Raw genomic sequence first — 21,438 nt, 5'->3', positions numbered from 1 at the left:
GGTCGCTGCTGGGATTCCCGGAAGCACCACGCAGGCCGCCGTGGAGCCGAGCGCGCGGGCCCGGACCTCCGCGCTGGGTCCGCCGTACGCCAAGATGGCGGCGGCGCACTTCCGTCGCGTACTTCCGGCCCCGCCCGCGCCCGCACCCGTTCGGCCCGGATTGGCCACGGCGGCGGCCCGTCGCGTCTCTCTGCGGAACCGTCGGAGCGACGCCGGGCTCAGTCGGCGGCTCTGGAGGGAAGATGGACGCAGGTGAGGGTCGGCGGGGCGCGGGGGGACCGGGGCGGCGCTCGTCGGGCCGCTTGGCGCCGAGGTCTGGGCCGGGGCTTCGCCGGCGCGGCCTGGGCGCGGGGCGGAGCGGGGCCCTGGGGCGGAGCGGGGCGCGGGCGGCGTCCGCGGGAGGCCGGCGCGGGTCTGACAGCCCCGTTTGCGTGTCTCTCGCTTTTCCGGGCCGCCCACAGCGCCCCGGCGGCCGGTCCCCCGGGCCCGCGGCCGGCTCGGACGATCGGGGCAGCGCGGCGTCCGGGACGGCGGGTGGGGACGCCGAGCGGTGCTGGAGGCCGGGCGGAGCCGGTCCATGACACTGCGGTGGGGGAGCTTTTGTCCGTTCGCTAGGAGTTACGAAGGGGAAACTTTCACTCTATATAAAGTTACGGGGGTGGGCTGGAGGCGAGCAACATACTCCACCACTCAAACCATACGCATTTTTTTTTTTTCAAATTCAATAACCAGTAGGTGATCTAAGCGTTTTCCGTGACTGAAAAGACGGACTGAATCCATCTCATCATGTCTTAATTCTCTAACACAAAGTGTGTGGGGGCTGGGGTGGGAGGGTGTGTGCGTATACGTACGTATGTGTACATCTGTGGATGTGCTGTTGTGCTCTGTTTCATCATGTTTCTGCTCCAGGGGGGAGAATTGTTTAATTTTTGCTGGCACGCTATTTTGGATATTTGTCCAGTATCCTTGAAAGCATTCTTACACCTTGAAAGGCCCTCTTTTTCATCCCACAGCAGTTTTAGTTCTTTTATAACTTGTAGGGAGTGATTTGTATTCAAGTATCCCCACATATGTAAAAACTTTCTTCTGGTTTAATTCCACCTATCATTCTGGATGGCATTGTTTTTGCCTCATTTTTTTTTCCCTGGTAGCTGCAGTGTAAATTTAGTGAATTCTCAGTTTGGAAACTGTAATATAGACCTGTATGGCCAATATTTCAGTGACTTGTGGCATCTTGTCACTTAAGTCACAAGGTAGTAGGACAGAATGGTAGCCATGACTCCCGAAACATGATGTTAACCAGAAGTATTGTGAAGTTGTTCAAAACAGAAAAAGTACTAGGCCCGGGGTCGGGGAAGGAATAGAATTATTTAGTCATCTACTTTCTTTTAGGTTATGACTGCTTGGGTGCCTAAGAGCATTCACTGGGAGACTCAGTTAGGGTGGAAGAAACAGTTTTGTGATGGTCGTTTTACGTTAAACGTGAAAACCATCACGTTAAAGTTGAGTAGCCACATGGCGATACCTCATGGGACACAGATCACTGCTTCAAAGCAGAAAAGCTGTTCACGTTTGAAGGCCTCTCCTGATGCTAATAAAAACGTATATGACATTTGTAGGGTGTTGTGGAGAGTTTTCTTTCTGCTGTGGTGCTGTACCACCTTTTAGGATGATTAATGGTCCAGCCTCCCCTCATCCCTGGAGTCCTTACAGATTCTGCCTTCCTTGCCAGGTGTTATGCAGTTCCTGGTTGTTTTTATAGTCATCCGTTCAATAACTATACTTATTACTGAGTGTGGGTTTGTGTCTGGCATTGTTCTAGACCCTGGGGCTAGAGAAGTGAACAAAATAGATAAAAACCGTGTGCTGGCTGACATGCTAGACACGACACCCACGGTGTGGCTCGTGGGCGGGTGACGTGGGTCAAACAGGAGGGGTTTGGAGTCGCCAGGACGGCCCAGAAAGGTCTCACCACAGAGGTAACTTTTGACCAGGACTCAGAAGCAGTGCTGGGGGAGGGCAGGCGTCCTGCTCCGGGAGCATCCAGTGGCCAGTGAGGCCAGGGTACAGTGGGTGGGGGTGAGAGAGCTGAAGACGGAGCAGTGATGCAGCCCAGGTGAGGCCTTGTTGGATCGTGGTGAGGGCGTCCGAGCGGGCAGAAGATACTTCGGAGACTTTGAGGGGAGGAGTAACGCGACTTGCTCGGGCTGCCCTCCTGCAGATGGGCAGCAGCGAGGCCAGGAGACCAGTTAGGAGGCTGTTGCAGTACGCCGCGCGCGAACCCTTGGAGGCCTCGGTCAGCGTGGGGAGAGGGCGTTGACCTCTGGCTGCCTCTGCAGGTTGAGACAGTGGGACTGTACCAGTGGGACGTGGCGAGGGCAGGGTGGAGAGGGAGGGGCTGGAGATGGTGAGGTTATGGCTTGAGCTGAGACACTCAGGTGGGGAGACGTGGGGAGATCCCGCTTGGTGGGGAGCTGTTAGGAGTTTGGTCTTGTACATGGTGACCATGAGGTACCTGCAAGATGTCCATGTTGTGACGTCCAGAGAGCCTTGGGTCTGCAGGCCTGGAGCTGAGGGAGGAGGGCGGGGCTGGAGGTAGAACTGTGCGGGGGGGGCCACTTTGGACGAGGTCACTGAGGGTGTGAGTGTGGGAGGAGAGAGACAGAGCTGGGGATGGGGCCCTGGGGCTGCTGTGTAGAGGTCTGAATGTGGCAGGCAGGCCCCAAGCACTGTTCATTCAAACACGCCCGAGGGGCTTCCCCGGTGGTGCAGTGGTTGGGAATCCGCCTGCCAACGCAGGGGACACAGGTTTGAGCCCTGGTCCAGGAAGATCCCACATGCTGCGGAGCAACGAAGCCTGTGCGCCACAACTACTGAGCCTGCACGCCTAGAGCCCGTGCTCTGCAACAAGAGATGTGACCGCAATGAGAAGCCCGCGTACCACAACGAAGAGCAACCCCTGCTTGTCACAACTAGAGAAGGCCCGCGCGCAGCAACGAAGACCCAACGCAGCCAAAAAAAACCCGCTCCAGTTGGCACTTAAATCAACACGCTGTCCGTTCCTTGAGGACAGAGCCGGTGTCTTGTGCTTCATCTCTGGTACTTTACATTGTGTCTGGTATGTGGCTGGCCATCGAAGAAGCAGAACTTGAATTGGTGTTAACGCACACATCCCTGTCCTGTAGACGTTCCTGGGCTGCAGAGTCTGTGTGTAATGGAAATGCAGTGTGTTGGCGTCAAGTGTGGCTGATGAGGAGGGCAGCTCACTGCAGGGCAGCAGGGCTCGCTGTGGACGCTCTGTCCAGCGTGGCCACTGAAGCGGCGTGTGCAGTATTCTCATGCCGCTGAAGTTCCAGCTTTTCTTCCCTTCCATTCTCCTTCCCTTCCTTCCTTTTTTCATTCGGAACTGAACCACCAGCGTTTTCATATAAACTATTTGGGATTTGAAAAAACTATTTGCAAACCTGTTATCTTAAACATAAGCATTTTCTGAAGGAAAGGAAGATTCCTTGTTCTAATTTTATTCCTAAAGCATATATAATACATGTATTTACGGAGTATAATCTTTCAGAAGCATAAGCATTTTGAGGAAGTGTCTTTGAAATGTGGCACGTTACACTTAGCTCTAAAGGAAAAGTAACGGTGCATGATTCTTGTCGTTCTCCCTGGATGAGTTATGTAATTGGGACTGTCATGTGGTTACATTTATGGAGCACAGTTTGCTATTTTCTATCATATTAATAACATTAAATTGAAACATTTTAAAAATGGAATTGCCATTCGGTTAAAAGGCTTTCCACTTCCTCTTCTGGGTGTGATCAGGGACACCCTAGGGAGGAAGAGGTGGAAAATCAGGCGTTTGGGACCCAGGTGACCAGGTGGGAAAGGTGTTTCTAAAAGGCTTCTTTCTCAAGGTGGATGGTGCCTGTCTTGCTTCTGTGTGTCATCTTATTTCAAATTAAAATCATGGGACTTCCCTGGTGGCACAGTGGTTAAGAATCTGCCTGCCAGTGCAGGGGACACGGGTTCAAGCCCTGGTCCGGGAAGATCCCACATGCCGCAGAGCAACTAAGCCCATGCGCCACAACTACTGAGCTACAACTACTGAGCCCGCGCGTCTAGAGCCCGTCCTCTGCAACAAGAGAAGCCACCGTAATGAGAAGCCCGTGTACTGCAATGAAGAGTAGCCCCAGCTCGCCGCAACTAGAGAAAGTCTGTGTGCAGCAACAAAGACCCAACGCGGCCCCAAATTAATTAATTAATAACAAAAAAAATTTAAAAAAAGATTTAAAAAAATTAAAATCATTATCTGGGCATCTGGAGACTGGACTTCTTTGGGAAGTTGGGCTCCTTTTAACTCAGGAGGTGTGTGAACTTCAAATGAAATGATGTCGGATGTGAAGGTGCTGAGGTTATCACAGGGCTGTGGTGTGAGACGAGGTAGCCCTGTGGGCGGAGTGCGGAGGCTGCTGGCCTCAATCCCCAGTGGAGCTGGTCAGTCTGAGAACAGTCGATGAGGAACCTTCGAGGGTGGGCTCCTCGTGTTGGTCGGCCTCTGTGAAGCTCAGTGATCGCGAACTTTAGTTTCAAAAGGGAAAAGTATTAGTTTTTCTGTTGGAGTCTTTTCTGGACTGGTGTTCTGTAATGTTTTCTGTTCTGCACAAACATGAATACATATTTATGGCTAAATTAACACCGATGATAAAACAAAAGTGTTGTTTGGTTCAGGGAAGGGGGAATTTAGTTTCCTCTTGTAAGTAATGAGGTCTGAGATCACACGAGGAAGAGGCACAGAAGGTGCTCAGAGCCATGGCTGGGGGTTGCCCACGGTGCTGGAACCCGTCCTGTGTTCTCAGCCCACTGGGCAGAGCTGGCAGCTTCTCCCCATTTCGTGGGTGAGGAAACTGAGGCTTAGAGATTTGAGTCGGGTGTCATACAGCTAGCGTGTGGATTCTCTGTCTCCAAAATCAAATCTTAATACAAATTAGGAAGTTGAACACTGGAGGTGAATGGAATTCGGAAAAGTCTTTCATTTCTCCGTTACACAGGCTGAGCCGAAGGTCAGGGAGCTGGGGGTCCGGTCCAGGTGCCCCGGCCCGTGGCCTCGCGGGTGGGTGTCAGGAGGGAGGGTTGGTCCCGTCCTCTGCGCAGGCCCGCGGGGACTTTCTGACAGCGGCCCGGGAACGAGAAGCCCTCCGCTCGCCGCTCTTCTGGTTGAAGCCGCCGCAGGTCCGTCTCTGTGCTGCTTTCCGGGGTGGAAGCCTGAGGACAGTGAAGCAGCCCGGGAAGTGGCCGGCGGCCCTGCCCTTGCGAGCGGGCTCCGTTACCGGGTCCGGGTCTGGTAAAGTCACTCGGGCGGTGGACGTCGTCCCGGGTGTTGCACCTCCCTGTGGTCGCGGGCCTTGGAGACGAGGTCTCCTACCCGCTTCAGCGATGCCCCGCGTGTGCTGCCCATCGCCACCCAGTGAGGATCAGAGCTCTTCTTGTGTGTTGACGTGTTTCTTCCTCCCATGAGCCTCGAGGAAAGCAGCACCACTCCTGCTTTACCAGCGAGGAAACAGGCGCGGAGGGTTCCCACGGGGGGAGCGACGGACTTCTGGCCCCGCGCGCTGACCGGATGCTCTGCCCGGTGCCCCGTGTGGCCCGGAGAGGGGAGCAGGGCCTGCGGGGTGTCCGCGGCTGGTTCAAGAGGCAGGTGTGACCCGCACCCAACAGGGGGCAGGACTCGGGTGGTCCTGCCATCAGGAGGAACAGGGAGGTGTGGGCCCAGGGGACGTGGGGACCACCTGCATTGTCACCTCCCGGCTGCACCTGAGCTGCCGGGCCCTGCGGCTGCCACCTTGCCCATTTTTTCCCGTCAGGTGCCTCACGCAGTGAGGACTCTAAAGGCTGAGACTGCACAGCCGTCATTCTGTTAGTTACGGCAGGAAGCTCGGTGATGTGTTCTAACTTAATAGGTAGGACACCTGTTACTACCTTCCCTCTGAAGTTGGCTTTGTTGCCTATAAAGTTGGCTCATTACCCTGAGAGATGTGCCTGCTTTGCATGTGGTGTCTTTGGAGATGAAAAATCCCCTCCACTGCAGGGCGGCCGGCCGTCGTCACCTGGCTTTCAGAACGAACCTTGTTTCCTTCTCTTCCTTATCTGCTTGTCTCCCTCGTGGTGGTAGTTTTCTCACTGTGGGAAGCTAGGTGTCTCAGGAGTGTCTCAACAGTCCTTTGATGTGTGCCGCGTCCCTCTGTCGCTCAGAGCCTCCAGCGTTTAGAAGGCATGTCTGCCTTCAGTTCAAGGCTGCAGTCTCCTGGGGTCTCGGTCCAGCAGGGTGAGAGGTACAGTCCCACAGCGCTGTCAGTTGAAATCAGGTCTTGTTTGCGTGCTTTTTTCTTGGAGTCATCTTTGTGGGTTTTGAGCGTACGTATCGTTTAAGCCTCGAGGTCAGAGAAGGCCGTGCTTTCTGAAGATGTGGGGTGGCTTTCGAGGGGCAGCAGAGACACATGATGTTTTCAGCTCCTTGAAAAGGTAGAACTTTAACTCATCTCAACTCGGTTTTTATAATCACCTGCAGAAACAAGTAATCTTATGTAAAAAAGGGGAGAGAGAAACTTGGACATTAAATTATTTACCCCTGATCCCAAAGCGGCCTGGCTGACGTCGTCTGGAGAGGTGTGGACAAGCAGACACATCAGAGAGAAAAGAATGTCTGGAAAGACATGTTCCCTGCCTTGCACCCAGCCCTCTGGGCAGCAGAGCTTGCTCTGGAAGCACAGGACTCCTCTGACCCTGTAGGATTTCAGGTGAAAAGAAAAAAGGCAGAGCTGGGTCTGGGTTCCCAACGTTCGAGAATTCTATTTTTTTTTTCTTTTTGCAAGGGGGAGGATCCCTTTTTTTAAAAAAAATAATTATTTTTGGCTGCGTCAGGTCTTAGTTGCGGTATGGGGAATCTTTCGTTGCGGCTCGAGGGCTCAGTAGTTGCAGTGTGCGGGCTTAGTTGCCCCGCGGCATATGGCATCTTAGTACCCCGACCAGGGATCGAACCTGCGTCCACTGTATTGGAAGGCGTATTCTTAACCACTGGACACCAGGGAAGTCCCGGTTTGAGCATTCTTGAAGCGGTGAACACAGGGCCTTCTGTTGAAGCGGATTTGTTCGTTCAGTGAGCGCTGCTATCCCAGCCCTGTGACTGTGAATTTGCTGTGCATCCAGTTAATCCTTTTGGATGTAGTAGAATTGCTTGTCGTCGTCCTTGATGTTAGTGACACCAGCTGGTCTTGGAGCCTTTTGTCTGCCAGCCTCCTCGTGAGCCCCTCATGGGAAGGGTTTCAGGGACACTTCAGCGCTGCGCTGCTGGGCATCCTGTTATATGCTCCGCTTTATGGGTGAGGGGCTTTCCACACCAAGAGGCTAAGTGCCTGCTCGGGAACCTCCAGCCTGTGAAGGCCGGAGCTGGGAGGTTGTGGGGTGTGGGCTGGCAGGGATGTGCGTGCAGCAGGACACTGTGAGGCCCTGGGACATCTGGGTGGGGTGCTGCGACCACCACGTGGAAAAGGATGAAGAAACCACAGGTGCGGCGTGGCTTCATTTATGGATCTACACATACAGGCTTCTGGAAGGAGAGTCAGTGCTGGGCACGAAGCTGAGGGTGATTTTTTACATTTTGTAGTCTTCGGGGTTTTTATTTTTTTTTTTGTAAATAGCATATGTCATTTTTACTGAAAGGTAGGGCTGTTGAAAAATAAACTCCGGTGTGGGGGAAACGCATTTAATATCTTTGATTTTCCAAAGAGTTGAGTGCAGGTGAAGGGTAAGAGAGCACTGTGGAGCTGGTGAGGCAGCAGCTGGGGAGATGGGGTACCTGGGACACACTGTGTGCCCCTCACCTCGCGGGCAGTGGCTGAGCTCTGTCGCCTCCGGGGCCGTGTGCAGAGGGAGGGTGTCCTCTGCCGGAGCTCCAGGGCGGTAGGGACACGGCCTCTCGAGCTTCTTTGTGGAAGCCACACGGAAGGGGGTGCTCACAGAGGAGGCGCTCAGGCCTTGGAGACACAGCAGGTGGACGCTGCTGCACACACGGCACCTCCTTAGGAAGTCGGGGTGCGCCCCCCAGGTTCCAGGCCTCGCGGCACCCGGGACCTTGAAGGGCTTTGCACTAGTTTCAGGAGGTCAGTGTCCCTCCCAGGAGTAGTGCTCTGCCCCTCTGCTGCTCACTGCATTACGGCTCCTAACCCAGAAGTCGGGATGGCCTGGGAGCCCTGGGACGGCCAGGAGAGCTTGCTCGACCTTCTGTGCCATCTGGGGCCGCCCTCGTGTACAGAGATAAAGGTTTGGGCTCTTGTGTTTTTGTGTTTTTAGAGTTAAATTTAAACCAGTTAAGGGCTTAAATCAGGTGCCTTTTTTTCCCCTCCTTTCTGTGCCCTGGGCCTGGCCCCCAGCTGGTCTCTCACCCTTGGATCTGCCAGACAATGACTCTGTCTTGAATTTGAGAGGCTCAGGAAGTGGGTGCAGGGCCGCTGCCGGGTCGCGAGTGTTTGATTTTTCAGTGTAGTGGTGTGGCTGGTGCACTGAGATGCAGAATTCCATGTGTGCTCTTTGTACGGAGATGCTATAAATTATCTCTGATGTTGTTTTATGAAATCATAGAACTGTCATCAGAGTGTGTCTTTGCTTTCCATAGCTACTCTGACCTACGACACTCTCCGATTTGCTGAGTTTGAAGATTTCCCCGAAACCTCGGAGCCTCTTTGGATCCTGGGTAGAAAGTACAGCATCTTCACAGGTACCAGCCCTGCCGGAGCCTGCTGTGCTCTGCGTGCTCAGTCTGCAGAAAGGACTGTTTGGTGGCGGTAGTTATCTGCTGTCTCTGTAACAAGTGCCCTGGAAACTGACGGCTGTGTGTGCATGTTTCTTCTCTCGAACGCTCTCTAGAAAAGGACGAGATCTTGGCCGATGTGGCGTCGAGACTTTGGTTTACATACAGGAAGAACTTCCCGGCCATTGGTGAGTACTGTTTGTTACAACATGGGATGAAGCGCATGTGATTCAAGAGGAAAACTTAGGTTTCTAGCTCTGACTTCAGTGTGTCAAGTACTTGTCACTTGGTGTCATCCTGAGGCAACCCTAGTTAAATAAACCGGCTGAGGTCTTGCGCCTGGTGGTGGCAGAGCTGGATTCCAAACCCAGGGCCCCTGATTCTGCTGAGGCAGTGCTGTTTCTGACTGTAAGCCACACTTTATTACTGGGGCCTAAAATCTGGATAATGGGTCACGACCGGCATTGGAAACGTAGAGCAGAACAGGGCGGGAAGCGGTGTGGCACGTCACGGTCGCGCTGCAGCCTGCTGCTCCCGGGGGGCTCGTGTGCCTGTGCATTTGGTGTTGTCCTGCGTCGTAGCTGTACAGCGTGCTTCTTGCTGTTGGTCCAGGATGTTGGGACGCCCTTGCTCCGTACCCGTTGCCTTTTCTAGTATCTCCCACACCTAGTTGTGGTGGGAGCTGAAGGTGGATGTGACGTGTTTCACGTGATACGAAAGCATGTTCCATTGAAGTGATTCTCCTCGCGGTACCCCTGGAGGTGGACAGATGGGGCCTGGCTCCGCGCCTGGCCTCTGCCAGTCAGAGAACCCCAGGCCGAGGTTTGGGACCAGGAGGCGGCCCTGCCTTGGCGGCCTGTCTCGATTGGTCCCACTGCTAGATGTGCTTCCATCCGTCCCCCAGAGCTCGACGTCTGGGAACACTGGAAGGTAGGGGGTGTGGCCGTCATCACCAGGGTTAGTGTCTAGTGACAGGGCTTGTCAGACATGCTCGGGAAATGTTGGTTCATCCAGCAAAAGTTCTCCTTTCACCCCTACTTGGCCCTGGACTCAGGGGTGGGGTCGCCTGGCCTGTGAGGCTCACTGTGTGGTCGGGAGGACAGACACCTGACCTACAGCGTCCTGAACCCATAGGTGTCTGAACCCACAGGGGCAGGGCAGGCTGGAGGGCAGCCCTGTGTTTGGAAAAGCCATCGGGTGGAGCGTGGTGGCTTTCCCGGCCGTGTGGTCTGTGTCGGCCTTGGCCGCGTGGAGCCGACCGTGTGGGGCGTGGGTGGGTGGCTGGGGCTGTTTCTGCACACCTGGCTCTGCCTCCCCCAATCCCACCGCTGCCCCGGGAGGCGGGCCTTGTCCCCTGCGCGTGTGTGCGGGAGGGGCTGCCAGAGGGGCGGGCAAAGGATGCAGCCCCCCCACGGTGGCCCGCGTGGTCTCAGCGCTGTTTCCTGTCATCTTAGGGCCTGTCTTGCGCACACCTGGTACCGCGGTGCCCAGCGTCAGAGTCTCCCTGTGCCCTGGCCGGTGGGCAGCGTTTTCCGCGTTACTCATGAGGCTGAGCATCTTTCCATGTTTCCAGACATTCTTTTCTCTCTGTGACTTGTTCACGTCTTGGCCCATTTTGAGGGGGTTGTTAGGACGTTTCACTTCCCAGCAAACGCAGCCTTGGTGTGAGCAGGTTCACGTGGCATGTGTCGCCTGACGCGGAGGTGACCCGTGCGTGGGCTCCTGGCCTCGGTCTGACGGTGAGTGCCTCTCTCTCTCTGTCCTCCACGGCAGGGGGCACCGGCCCCACCTCGGACACGGGCTGGGGCTGCATGCTGCGGTGTGGACAGATGATCTTTGCCCAAGCCCTGGTGTGCCGGCACCTGGGCCGAGGTGAGTCAGCCTGGGGCGGCGACGTCCGCAGGAAGCCAGGAGGGTGGTGGGGCCAGGTCGGCGGGAGTGGGTCACCACGAGACGCTTTAGGATTTGGGGTTTCCTTCAGCGACGACCCAGTGGTTCTCGTCGGTTAGAGAAAGGGGCTTTAAAGAAATGTTGATAAACGTTTGTCTTGTAGAAATTATTTTTAAACTACTGAGCCATTCTCTCCTTTCTGTATGGATTTGTCTTGATGTGTTGGCATCTGTGTATTTGAAATCCCGGAGAACTCGGTTCTTAAATTTAGAAAGGTTCACGAGAGGTTTGGATACCACGAGTGCCTTGAGTGCCTTAGAGAAATGAAACCTTCTTGCCTGTATTTTGGTGAGACTGAACTTCGTCTGTGTCTTCCGTAGACTGGAGGTGGACGCGGCGGACGAGGCAGCCGGACAGCTACTTCAGCGTCCTGCACGAGTTCCTGGACAGGAAGGACAGCTGCTACTCCATCCACCAGATAGGTGGGGGGTGGCAGCGCGCCGGGCCCATGCCTCGGGACGCTGCGGCGTCGGGTCCCCGAGAGCTCTGGCGTGCTGTGAGGCGCAGGCCAGCAGGGTGGGGACGGCCCTGGGCCAGTGGTGAAGTGCTGTGAGGCGCCCCGTCTCTGGACACCAACTTGGTGACCTTGGACGCTGGTCCTCCCGGGCTCCGGCCGGCAGTCCGGGCGCTCCTGTGTCTTAATCCAGCTTCTGAGCGTCGTGTCTCCACCTGTAGACGGAGGTGCGGGTAGAGCCCTGAACTCGCTCGCCTGGGCCATGTCCCCAGTCCTGCTGCCCGGTGCAGGTCGGTGGGGAGGGGACACCTTGAGGAGGAGTCTGTCCCTTTGGGAGGACGCGTCCTGGTGCCAGTCAGGAGCTCGTGCCCAAGGCAGGCTTCCTGTGACGCGCGCCTCACGCCACACGTGCTGGGATCGGCCTCTGTGAGGCGCAGGGAGGGGTGTGGGGGTGGCGGGGCACGTGTGCCGCTGACCGGCTCTGTTTCCTGCAGCACAAATGGGAGTCGGCGAGGGCAAGTCCATCGGCCAGTGGTACGGGCCCAACACCGTCGCCCAGGTCCTCAAGTAGGTGCCGAGCGCGCTCCTGCCCCCCCTGCAGGGTGGCACGGGTGCCTGGGGTGCTCAGCCTTGCCTCAGTCTTTGCTGCTGAAGGAAATAAGGGGTCTCATCCTCTTTTCAGGACCCTCAGGAGGGTCCTCAGAGGTGACCGTGCCGGTGGTCTCGCGAATTGGGATTTCCGTTTCTAGTGAGGCTGAATGCCTTCATCCAGATGCAGCCACTGGATCGGGCCTTTGCTCCTTGTGTGTCGCGTCCTCTCCTGTGCCATGGTGTCTGGTGGCCTGGGAAGTGGGAAGTGGTCGTGGGGTGACGACACTCAGGCGGGCAGCCTGTGGCCGCCTGGGGCCTCCGCCTCTGCTCCCGCCCATCCCCTTGCCTTGAGACCACTGTCTTCAGCCTTGGCTCCCCGCGCGTCCGCCTCGCGCCTCTGCCGCCTGCTCCCGCGCTGCAGGAGTCCCCGTGGGCGCCTCCCTTTGCCCCTGGGCCCAGCGTGAGCCTCCTCACCTGCTGCTGGGGTCAGTTCCTGGGGTCTAGGACACTTGCTCCGCTTCCTGTCCAGCTTCCAGCTGATCCCCAAGCCCACTGTGTCTGTGTCTCCTTGCCCAGCCCCTGGGATTTCCAGCCCCCACTGCCCTTTAGCGTCCTGGCCCAGCCCCGCTGCCCTGAAGCAGCCCGGTCGAGGTCACAGTCAGTTCCATCATCATGTCCCAAGGCCGAGTTTCAGCCCCGACTTACTCAGCTGTCTACAGGCAGCCCCCGGTGTGGGTGCTTGCCGCGCTCCTTGGAAACCTGGGCTGCTCAGCTGTCCTCTTCTGTCCATCTGGTCGCCGGCACTGCTGAGCCCTGCGGGCTTGTCTCGCGCCTTTGGTCGCGGCTTTTCACCTCCTGTTTGCGCACGCGCAGCTCCTGATTTGTCCCAACTCCAGACTCACAACCAGACGCTTATTCGGCAGTGCCCCTCAGATGCCCAAGGGGCACGTTGACCTAATAGCCCAGACCCAGAGCTGGCCCTGCCCTCTGCTCCAGTGCAGCCCACTGCTCCTACAGGAACGCAGCACCACCCTTCCAGGGGCTCAGGCCAAAAGCTGAGCACAGCCCACCCGCGTGTGCCCGAGCTCTGAGCAGTGCTCTCTGCCCCCCTGGCCCCCCCCCTCGCCGCCTTCTCTCTCTACCATCCTGGCGTCTCCCTCCAAACTGCAGCAGAGTCTGCAGCAGAGTCACATCCTCAAACACGGTGGCCATCTGTTCCTCTTCTCTCAGCTGTCCTGGGGTTTCCCGCTGCTCCCGGGAGGGCGGCAGGCACAGGCCAGCATGCCGGCCCTGTCCTCCCCCTGCAGTGCTGTGCCCTTCGCCTGGAGCGCCCCCCAAGGCCTTCCGCGTTGCTCCCCGGGCCTCTGCGCCGAGGCCTCTCCCACCCAGGCCTCCCTGCGCCTGTATCAGAGGAGCACCCTCCCCTCTGCCCCTGCTCTGTGCTTTCCCCAGGCACTTAGCTCCCCTGGAGTGCCAGCCTCTCCTGGGACTTGGTTTCCTGTGTGTCCGCGTCTCTCAGCACGGGGACCCACCTGGCCCTCGGTGAGCCCGGGAGGGAGGGGAGGGAGGTAGCCGGTGGAGCCCTGCAGGTGGCATCCGCTCTGGCCTTCCCACCAGGAGACCAGGGGCCTCCGCCCTCCACCCGTGTCCCCAGGTGCGCTGGGTGCGCTCTCACCTGGGGAGCCCTTGCACAGCCCCTAAGGTGAGCTCAGAGGCCTTCCCGTCGTGCCTTCGGTCGCGGAATCTGCTCTTCTTTCAGAACCGTAATTCCTCGGCCACAGTGACCCACCCAGCACAGTGACTCCCTGCTGGGCTCTCTGTCACCCGCAGGTTCTCTGTGAGAACTCAAGCCGGCCGTTGGCTCAGGGGCCCTGGGGGATACAACGGGGCTGGGCCTGCCTCGGGCAGTGTCCGAGACCTGGGCTTACATTCTGGTTGTTGCCCGTGTCCAGCCTGATCGGGAAGTGGCACCCCGGCAGGCTCCTGCACAGGGCCTGCCCTGCACGATGGCGGCTGGGTGTGGCAAGCGTGGGGCCCGGGCGAGAAGAAGCGGCCGGCAGAGGCCACAGGTCTTCGAGCTGTGAAGGCTCATCAGTGTGTTCTGCCCTCTCTGGTAGGAAGCTCGCCGTCTTCGACACGTGGAGCGCCCTGGCCGTTCACGTAGCGATGGACAACACGGTGGTGATGGAGGACATCAGTAAGTGAGCCAGAGCGCGGTGTCGTGGCAGACGGGACCAGGGCAGCTCGCTTCCCTGCCTGGCCCGTGGGCCCTTGAGGGCGGTGCCGGCCAGGCTGAGCGGAAGGCCACTTGGTGCCCACGCTGCTTCTGCGTCTTCGTTACAAATAATTGACGCCTGTGTGCTGAGTTCAACTGCAAGGCCCTGTGTGTGCCCTGATGCGCCATGAAGAAGGGCGATTCACACTGGCCCTGGCCATCTCGTCTTCCGGCCATGCCAGGCGCTACTGGAAGTGTTTAGAATTCTGAGGAGTACCTGGGTTCATGAGGTCTCCTGATGGAAAAGCAGAGAATTTAGACACGTTGACAATGCTAATGGGGCTAGAAAACTACAAATGGGGGCCTGGTGCAGCCAGAAACCCACCCCTTACTAACAGGGCATTTGTATGGGCCAGGCCACGCGAGGATGCAGGGAGCCCCGAGCTCAGCAACGACAGTCCTGCTTCCCTGCGCTTGTTCCAGAGGCACCAGAGGGGCCGCGCTAGTGGCGACCATCTAGTCAGCAAGGAAAATGTTCTCATCACAAAAGAGCCTCAGAATCAGCGAAGCAAAACTTACAGTAAATTAAGAGAGACAGTATGGCAGATCGAGTATGTAAAAATAAAGTTACAAGGATGTGAATAATACAGTAAGAGCGTTTAGCGGAACATGTGTCAAACCCTAGATTCTGGTAGCAGAACATACCTTTTCAGAAATGTCCATGGGACATTTATATAAACTAATGCAGAGTACATAGAAAAAAGGACAAACTCTTACTACCTAGAAATGTCAAACTTCTGTTTTAGCTTTTGGGTCAAAAAGAGTCAAGTTTACAGACTACATATCAGAATCTGATGTGTACTGAACTCAGGAGAAAACACGTACCTTTAATACTGGTGACCAGATCATAAAAAGTGAAGATGAATGGGCATCCTGCAGTTCAGCTCAGTTCTGGCCCTGTCTGCACACCTGGAGGTGGCATCAGACCCACAGACTGGCCCCCGCCCCCAACTTAAGACCCCAGTGGCCAGTGCAGGTGGTCACCTGTGCTTCCGACAGACTGGCTATGGGTTGGAGGTTCCCACGCCCGTCTCCTTGGCTCTGTTACTTTGCCGGAGCGGCTGGGAGATCCAGGAGCACATCACTCACTAGGCCACAGGTGTGTTTAAGGACACACCGCAGGAGCAGCCCGATGGAGGAGATGTATGTGCCTGGGCCTTCTGGAGTTTGTGGAGGCTTCGTGACACAGGCCCGTTTAGGTTTGGATCGGGCCTGTTGACCAGGAGCGTGCCTGGTGGCGGTGTCCACGGTAGAGCGACCCGGAAACGGCTTGCTCCCTGTCAGTAGCGCTGCCTCGGTCACCTGTTCAGGACGCACCCCTGGTGCCTAGCGGCTCGCGAGTGATCTGGCGGGGATACGTCACACGCACTGAGGATGTACTACGTCGGGTCTGAAACGGTGGTGTCTCTAGTGCGTGCACCCCTTCCAGTTTATCTGCTGGCGCTCTTCTTGGGAAGAGCCCTCTGTTCTCCCCTCTGCCCTCGCCTTATTTACATTTGGAAGACCTGTTTTTAGAGCCAGCAGCTTCCTGGATTCTGTTTTTAATTCAAGGTGTTATCCCTTATGGTCATTATTTATTCCTTGTCCCAAATTCGGCTGCCTCTTTGACAGAGTCCTGTCGTTTTTGTTGTTCAGCATTCTCTTTCTGGCATTAACTAGACTCAGGCTCACCTGGTACATTCCCTGCCTCATCCCTGGAATCAGACATTTTCCCCCTGGTTCCTTTTAGTGGGGAAAGGTGTTTAGGAACCATGGACGGGGTGCCTGGTGTGCTTGGGGTACTGGAGTGGCTCTCTCCTACCACTGAACCCCGTAGTTAATCCGATTATTGAAGGATTACCCAGTGTGTTTAGACAGAAGAATAAGGAAGGAGAAAAGTTATCGCTCGTTGCTGTCCTTGCTGAGGGGGGACCAGAGGGGCCCTGGGTCAGTGCTGCGTCCACCGGGCTGGTGGCTCTGTGGTGCTTGTCTTATTATTGCTTCTAAGATGCATGTAAATGTTTTCTTGCATTATTTTGTGTGTATGCTTTATTTCACAATAAAAAATTTAAGTTAAACGCATAGAAAATGTGCAAATTTATTTTTTTTCCTCTCGGCAGCAGGGTTAGTGTTATACTTTATTTTCCAAGTTTGAGGTGTACTTCAAGTACTTGACTTTTTTATACTCGTTTCCTGTTAACAGTGTAAATCCTGTAACTGTTTCTCTTGGGTGAACTTCTGTCTACTTCGTTTAGCCCATAAAAGCACGTGTCCCTTTTTCAGGAAGGTTGTGCGGGAGCAGCCTGCCTTGTGCCGGGGCCGCAGCGCTTCCTGCAGGTTCCGAGCCGCGCTGTAACGGGCTCCCGGCCGGCCCTGAGGTCACCAGCAGGCCGTCACCATGGAGACCGCTGGTGCTGCTGGTCCCGCTGCGCCTGGGGCTCACGGACATCAATGCGGCCTACGCGGAGACCCTGAAGGTGGGTCTGTGCTGGCCGGTGCCCTCCTGCCTGTCTTCCCTGCCCACCGGGGGGCTGAGGCCCCGCGTCCTCGCGAAAGCACTAGCTGTCTCCGTCTTGTCCGTTCCAGCCCTCTGACCGCCCTACGGGCCCCCGGCCCCCGCCAGCTCACTCGTCCCTGCTGCCACCTCCCGCAGCCCTTGCCCCTCTTGCTGACGTGGAGCTGCTGGCCTCCCGTCTCCATCTCCACCCCCCGCCCCCACGGTGCGCCGGCCACTCCCTGCGCCTGTCCGCCCGGCGTGTGTGCAGGCTGGGCCGACCCTGTCTGCGCCTCCCCAGCCTCCCCTTGTCCCTTCCGGCTGCCCGGGGCTTTCCTGAGGACCTGCAGCCTCGGCGTCCGGAACCCGCACCCTGTGGGTCTGGTCTTCGTCTGCGGTTGTCCGCACCTGGCGCTGCAGGGGGAGCGGGAAGCCCCTCGCTCAGTGGCCCGGCCTGTCTTCCGCCCCGCAGCACTGCTTCATGATGCCCCAGTCCCTGGGCGTGATCGGAGGGAAGCCCAACAGTGCCCGCTACTTCATCGGCTACGTGGGTGAGTGGGGTCTGCAGTGACGTCGGAGGAAGGGGCGTGGTCTCTCGGGCAGCCCCCCCCCCCCACTTGACAGGCAGTGTGCCCCCACCTGGCCGGTGCGACGTGTGCCCTTTTCCCGTCCAGCCACGTGGCGCTGGTGGCTGTGGTGAGGCAGCTCTGTCGGCCTCCCGCTGACCTGCCTGCTGCCCGCCCAGGTGAGGAACTCATCTACCTGGACCCTCACACCACGCAGCCAGCCCTGCAGGCCTCTGAGCACTGCCCGATCCCGGACGAGAGCTTCCACTGCCAGCACCCGCCCAGCAGGATGAGCATCGCAGAGCTCGACCCATCCATCGCCGTGGTGCGTCCCCCGCTTGGTCCCACTGTCGCCAGCTGCACGCGCGTGTGCCCGGGTGTCCCGAGGCATTTGTGCCCAGTCCTGATGCTGCTTTAGGATGAGAAGGAAGGCATCCCCGTTTCTGTAATCTCAGCGTTTTGGAATAAGTATTATGCTCACGTGGCTTAGAACTCAAAGGAGCACGAAGGGCTGACGGCAGCCTCAGGTGCGGCCCAGGCAGGCGTGTGCGCGCGAGAGTGTCCCGCGTCGCTGCCCTGCAGCACCCCTGCGGGGCTTCTTGGTCTGTCTTCACTCTTTAGAGTAGCCCAGTCTGCACAGCGGTCCCTAGGAATGAACCTCCTCGTTTGCTCTCTTCTGATTACACGGCTGGAATTGTTGGTTGTTCTCAAAATAGGTTTGAAAGAGGCCAAAAACACCTATAGGAATCATAACACCCCTAGGGGAGTGATTAACTGAGTTGTGGACACGACGAGGCACTCGGTCCTGAGAAGGGACGACCCCAGACGCACCGCCCATGGGTCTCGGTCGCGCCCTGAGGTCGGTGGCGGCGGGCTGGCGCGTGGGGGCTCTGCTGTCACAGGAGCCCCCCCCCCCCACCAGCTGTGAGCTCGTGAACATCAGGTCAGGTGGGAGCGCGCATCCTGGCTCTCGTGGCCGCGGAGGACGGCTGCTCCGGGGAAGCAGGCCTCCGTCTTCCGGCCACATCCCGCGTGTTCTCACACCAGGGCCCTGAGAAGAGCCCCGAGTGCCTCTCTGGTTCCCCAGCTTCTTTTTCTCCACGTGGCGGGTTGAGCATTCCCAGTAGCTCATCCCAACCCTGGAGCCCTGCAGACGGTAGCTCCAGGGGGACGGGGTCCGCACGTCTGGTGTCCCCTCGGGAGGGGTCCGCTTATCCCCTTGTGCCGCATGCTGTGGGCCACTAAGGCCTGCGGCCCAGCCCCAGGGGCACGGGGAGGGGCGCGCTCTCTGCTTTGCCCTGACTTGTCATTGTGACCGGCTCACTCCCCGGTCAGTCCAGGCACAGGGCGAGGGTAGAGCTGTGGACGCAGCCCACAGAGGGGCGTAGGGGCTGGAGAGGCGAAGGGGGCCGGGTGTGCGGTGGCCACCACGCCCAGGACGCGCACGGCGGCCGGCGGGTGGGGCGTGTGTGCCACTCGCTTCCTGCTGGCTTTGGTTTCAGGGCTTTTTCTGTGGGACCGAGGACGACTTTAACGACTGGTGCCAGCAAGTGAAAAAGGTTGGTGGGGCCCCGCCCCCGCGCGGGTCTGAGGGTCCTTCCTCCCCTGCTCCGCGGTGCTCGGCTGCACCGCGTCTCGCGCGCTTTGCCTGGTCCTTGGACGCCAGGTGCGTCCTTGCTGTGATCAAAGCGCGGGGCCAGACTCTGCTGGAGGCTCACTGGGATTTCCAGTCCCGAGTCTGGGTGGTGAGGGGTGGCGGGCTTCCTGCCTGCGCACGGCGCCTCCCTCCGCCCACGGGGCCCCTGACGCGCTGTGTCCTGCTGACAGCTGTCCCTCCTTGGAGGCGCGCTGCCAATGTTTGAGCTGGTGGAGCGGCAGCCTTCCCACTTGGCCTGTCCTGACGTCCTGAACTTGTCCTTAGGTGAGTCCGGATGCCCCAGGGCCCCGTCTCAGGTGGGGACGGGGGCGTCCCCTGTCTTGAGGCTGGGGGTGCTGCCTGCGTGATGCTTCTGCCCCGCCCTCCACCTCCCCAGGTCCCGTCCCAGTTGCCTTTGACCTTTCGCGCTGTGCGGCCCCTCGGCAGCCCCTCGTGAGTGGGACCAGGGACGCTGCTGGTGCTGCCCTCCCTCCTCCCACCCGCTTGGGGCAGCACACCCGCAGCCCGCCCGGGCCCTCCCGCGCTCCTCCCGTGGCCCCTGGTCCTGACAGCCGGACCAGGCCAGGCTTCCTGTGCTGATGTGGCATAGGTGGCTCCGTCCCCACTGCCCGGTGGCTCTGGGCTTGGGGGCGCCTCCCCCAGAGTGCATCAAGTACGTGGCACGTGGGGAAAGGGGACCCACCGGGGGGCCCTGAGCACATAGGGACTGCCCTGGGGAGGACTACAGACCACGCCTCACGGGAACCGCGGGGGTCGGGGTGCCAGCGCCAGACTCAGGACAGATGCCCCACCGCACCCGGCTGGTGCAGGGGGCGGGCACCCCTCCTGGGATGGGACCCTTGCCCTCCGGGCCCCCGTTGCTTCCCTCTGGGCTCTGGTGAGGGGCGTGTCTGCCCCCAGCTGCACATGCCCTCACCCGCCCAGGCCCTTGTCCCTGTGCTCACAGGGCAAGAACCCCTCTCCCACCTGCTCGGACCCCCCGCCCGGGAGGAGGGCGCCTCAGCCGGGTGGTCCAGGCACCCTCCGGCCTCCCTCTGCGCCCTGGCCGGTCCGGCGCTGGGCAGGACCGCTCCTTCGTGGGGCAGGTGTGCTCACACGGGCCCTTGCTCCTCGGCCCGCACCCCAGGCTGAGCCACGCCTGGCACCTGCTGAGGTTTTGTCGTGTTCCTTCTAGATGCTTCTGACGTAGAGCGACTGGAAAGATTCTTTGACTCAGAAGATGAAGACTTTGAAATCTTGTCCCTTTGAGGATCCTGCAGTTGGGGGACGGTCTCACTGGCCCTGCAGGGGCGCTCGGCCGCCGCATCTCATCCCGCCCGCCGCCGCCCGCCCGCCTGCCGCCCACAAAGAGGCCCGCGCCGCTGGAGACCCAAGCGCCAGACACGCACGAGGGGCTCTCCCGCCACACTGCCAGCCCTGCCCGGCCCCGCTTCCTCCTGGGCTCCAGGCCCGGGTTCGCTTTGGAATTAAAGTCCTGTTTGAAGTTTCGTGACGGACATGGCTTCTGTTGGGCGTGTCCTGAGCCAGGCTCCGAAGACGTGGCCTCCAGGGCCATCGCGGCGGGAGAAGGGGCCGAGGAACCACGGCCCGGGCCTCCTCGCATTGGGAGGAGAGGAGCAAGGGGTGGGGGCGGTGAGGCCCAAAGACATCGCCGTGCAGGTGGCACTGGGACAGACGCGCCGCCAGAGCCGCAGGTGAGGCCGTGGGGCCCCCGAGCTGCTGCTTGCCTGTCGCTCCAGCATCCCCGGGGCCTTCTTCCGCCTCCCGGTCAGCGAGGCTTCGGATGGTTTGGGGCCGGAGGGTCAAACCTCAGCTTTGTGCCTCTGCCCCTCGCGCCCGCTGGAGACCTTCTGGACGGACGCCAGCACCCGCCTCCTTCATTCAACCTGTGTTCTGGGCCCCGGGCACCGCCGCACGCAGTGGCTTTTGTCCCACCAGGGAGCGCAGGCGGGGGTTTGGGAGCCCAGGAGGTGGCAGCCTTCTCCCCGGGGGCCTTCCTTGCGGAGCCCTCGCTGGCCCAGCGAGCGAGCAGAGGGCATCCCGGCCCCCCAGCTGTTGCCGACGTGAGTGCTTCCCTCCATCTCCCATTCTCTCTCCCCTTCATCCCCCCGTCATCCATCAGGTCGAGTTGGGTGGGAAGGTTTCCATTCCTTCTGCTGCGCCGCTGCTGGCAGGGCCGGGGGTCTCGCTGCAGCTCCTGCTGGCGGCACGGACGGCGGAGGTGGGGGCCACCCTGAGCAGCGGGGGCTGTGTCTCGCGTGTGTCGGGAAAGGATTACTGAGGAGCGCTCACTCTTAGCCGTACAGTGCGCGATTCTTAATGGCAAATAATAACAGTTTCAATAGAAAACAAGGTTCGTCTGTGTCTTGATTTTCTCGGAGATATTTTCGGAGCTGTAGTTGGACATGGTAAGAATGAGAACAAGTGTTTTCTAAGCTCACGAGGGTTCTGAGGAAGGACTTGGTGGATGGACGCGCTGAGCTCGTTTGTTGCCAGACCTCCTATTTGGACCTGGTTCCGCGACACTGATTCTCGACTCTCTCTGACTCGTGTGGTTTGCGTTGAAAGCAAAAAATGCAGGGGAGGGGCTTCCCTGGTGGCGCAGTGGTGGAGAGTCCGCCTGCCGGTGCAGGGGACATGGGTTCGTGCCCCAGTCCGGGAAGATCCCA

General features: G+C 58.6%; 1 protein-coding gene across 5 annotated transcripts; it reads left to right on the top strand.

Annotated features, from left to right (window-relative positions):
* Positions 1 to 27: 27 nt before the first annotated feature.
* Positions 28 to 21,136, top strand: ATG4B (autophagy related 4B cysteine peptidase). Of its 5 annotated transcripts, none has more exons than XR_012332877.1 (15): positions 862 to 6,794; positions 8,669 to 8,770; positions 8,920 to 8,991; positions 10,577 to 10,675; positions 11,074 to 11,175; positions 11,429 to 11,581; positions 11,702 to 11,774; positions 13,916 to 13,995; positions 16,336 to 16,529; positions 17,019 to 17,097; positions 17,292 to 17,437; positions 18,615 to 18,671; positions 18,940 to 19,033; positions 19,146 to 19,421; positions 19,944 to 21,136. XR_012332877.1 is itself a non-coding variant. In XM_019934619.3 (13 exons), the coding sequence occupies exons 1-13, from the start codon at positions 243 to 245 to the stop codon at positions 20,015 to 20,017; spliced, it is 1,182 nt and encodes a 393-aa protein (XP_019790178.2). In that variant the 5' UTR covers positions 28 to 242; the 3' UTR covers positions 20,018 to 21,131. The 5 variants fall into 5 exon arrangements, 1 of the variants encoding a protein (XP_019790178.2); XR_012332876.1 differs by lacking the exon at positions 862 to 6,794 and adding an exon at positions 6,815 to 7,639 and having other exon boundaries at positions 19,944 to 21,135; XR_012332875.1 differs by lacking the exons at positions 862 to 6,794; positions 11,429 to 11,581 and adding an exon at positions 28 to 252 and having other exon boundaries at positions 19,944 to 21,134.
* The last annotated feature ends 302 nt before the right edge of the window (positions 21,137 to 21,438 follow it).

The sequence above is a fragment of the Tursiops truncatus genome, chromosome 7 (assembly GCF_011762595.2).
Source record: "Tursiops truncatus isolate mTurTru1 chromosome 7, mTurTru1.mat.Y, whole genome shotgun sequence".
NCBI classification, from domain to species: domain Eukaryota; kingdom Metazoa; phylum Chordata; class Mammalia; order Artiodactyla; family Delphinidae; genus Tursiops; species Tursiops truncatus.
This window is presented reverse-complemented; position numbering and strand designations above follow the sequence as displayed.

Excerpts from the sequence above, each read along its gene's own strand:
- ATG4B (XM_019934619.3), top strand. Across the intron at positions 8,992-10,576 it reads GAAGAACTTCCCGGCCATTG|GGGGCACCGGCCCCACCTCG; the intron begins GTGAGTACTGTT and ends CCTCCACGGCAG. Across the intron at positions 17,438-18,614 it reads TCGACCCATCCATCGCCGTG|GGCTTTTTCTGTGGGACCGA; the intron begins GTGCGTCCCCCG and ends CTTTGGTTTCAG.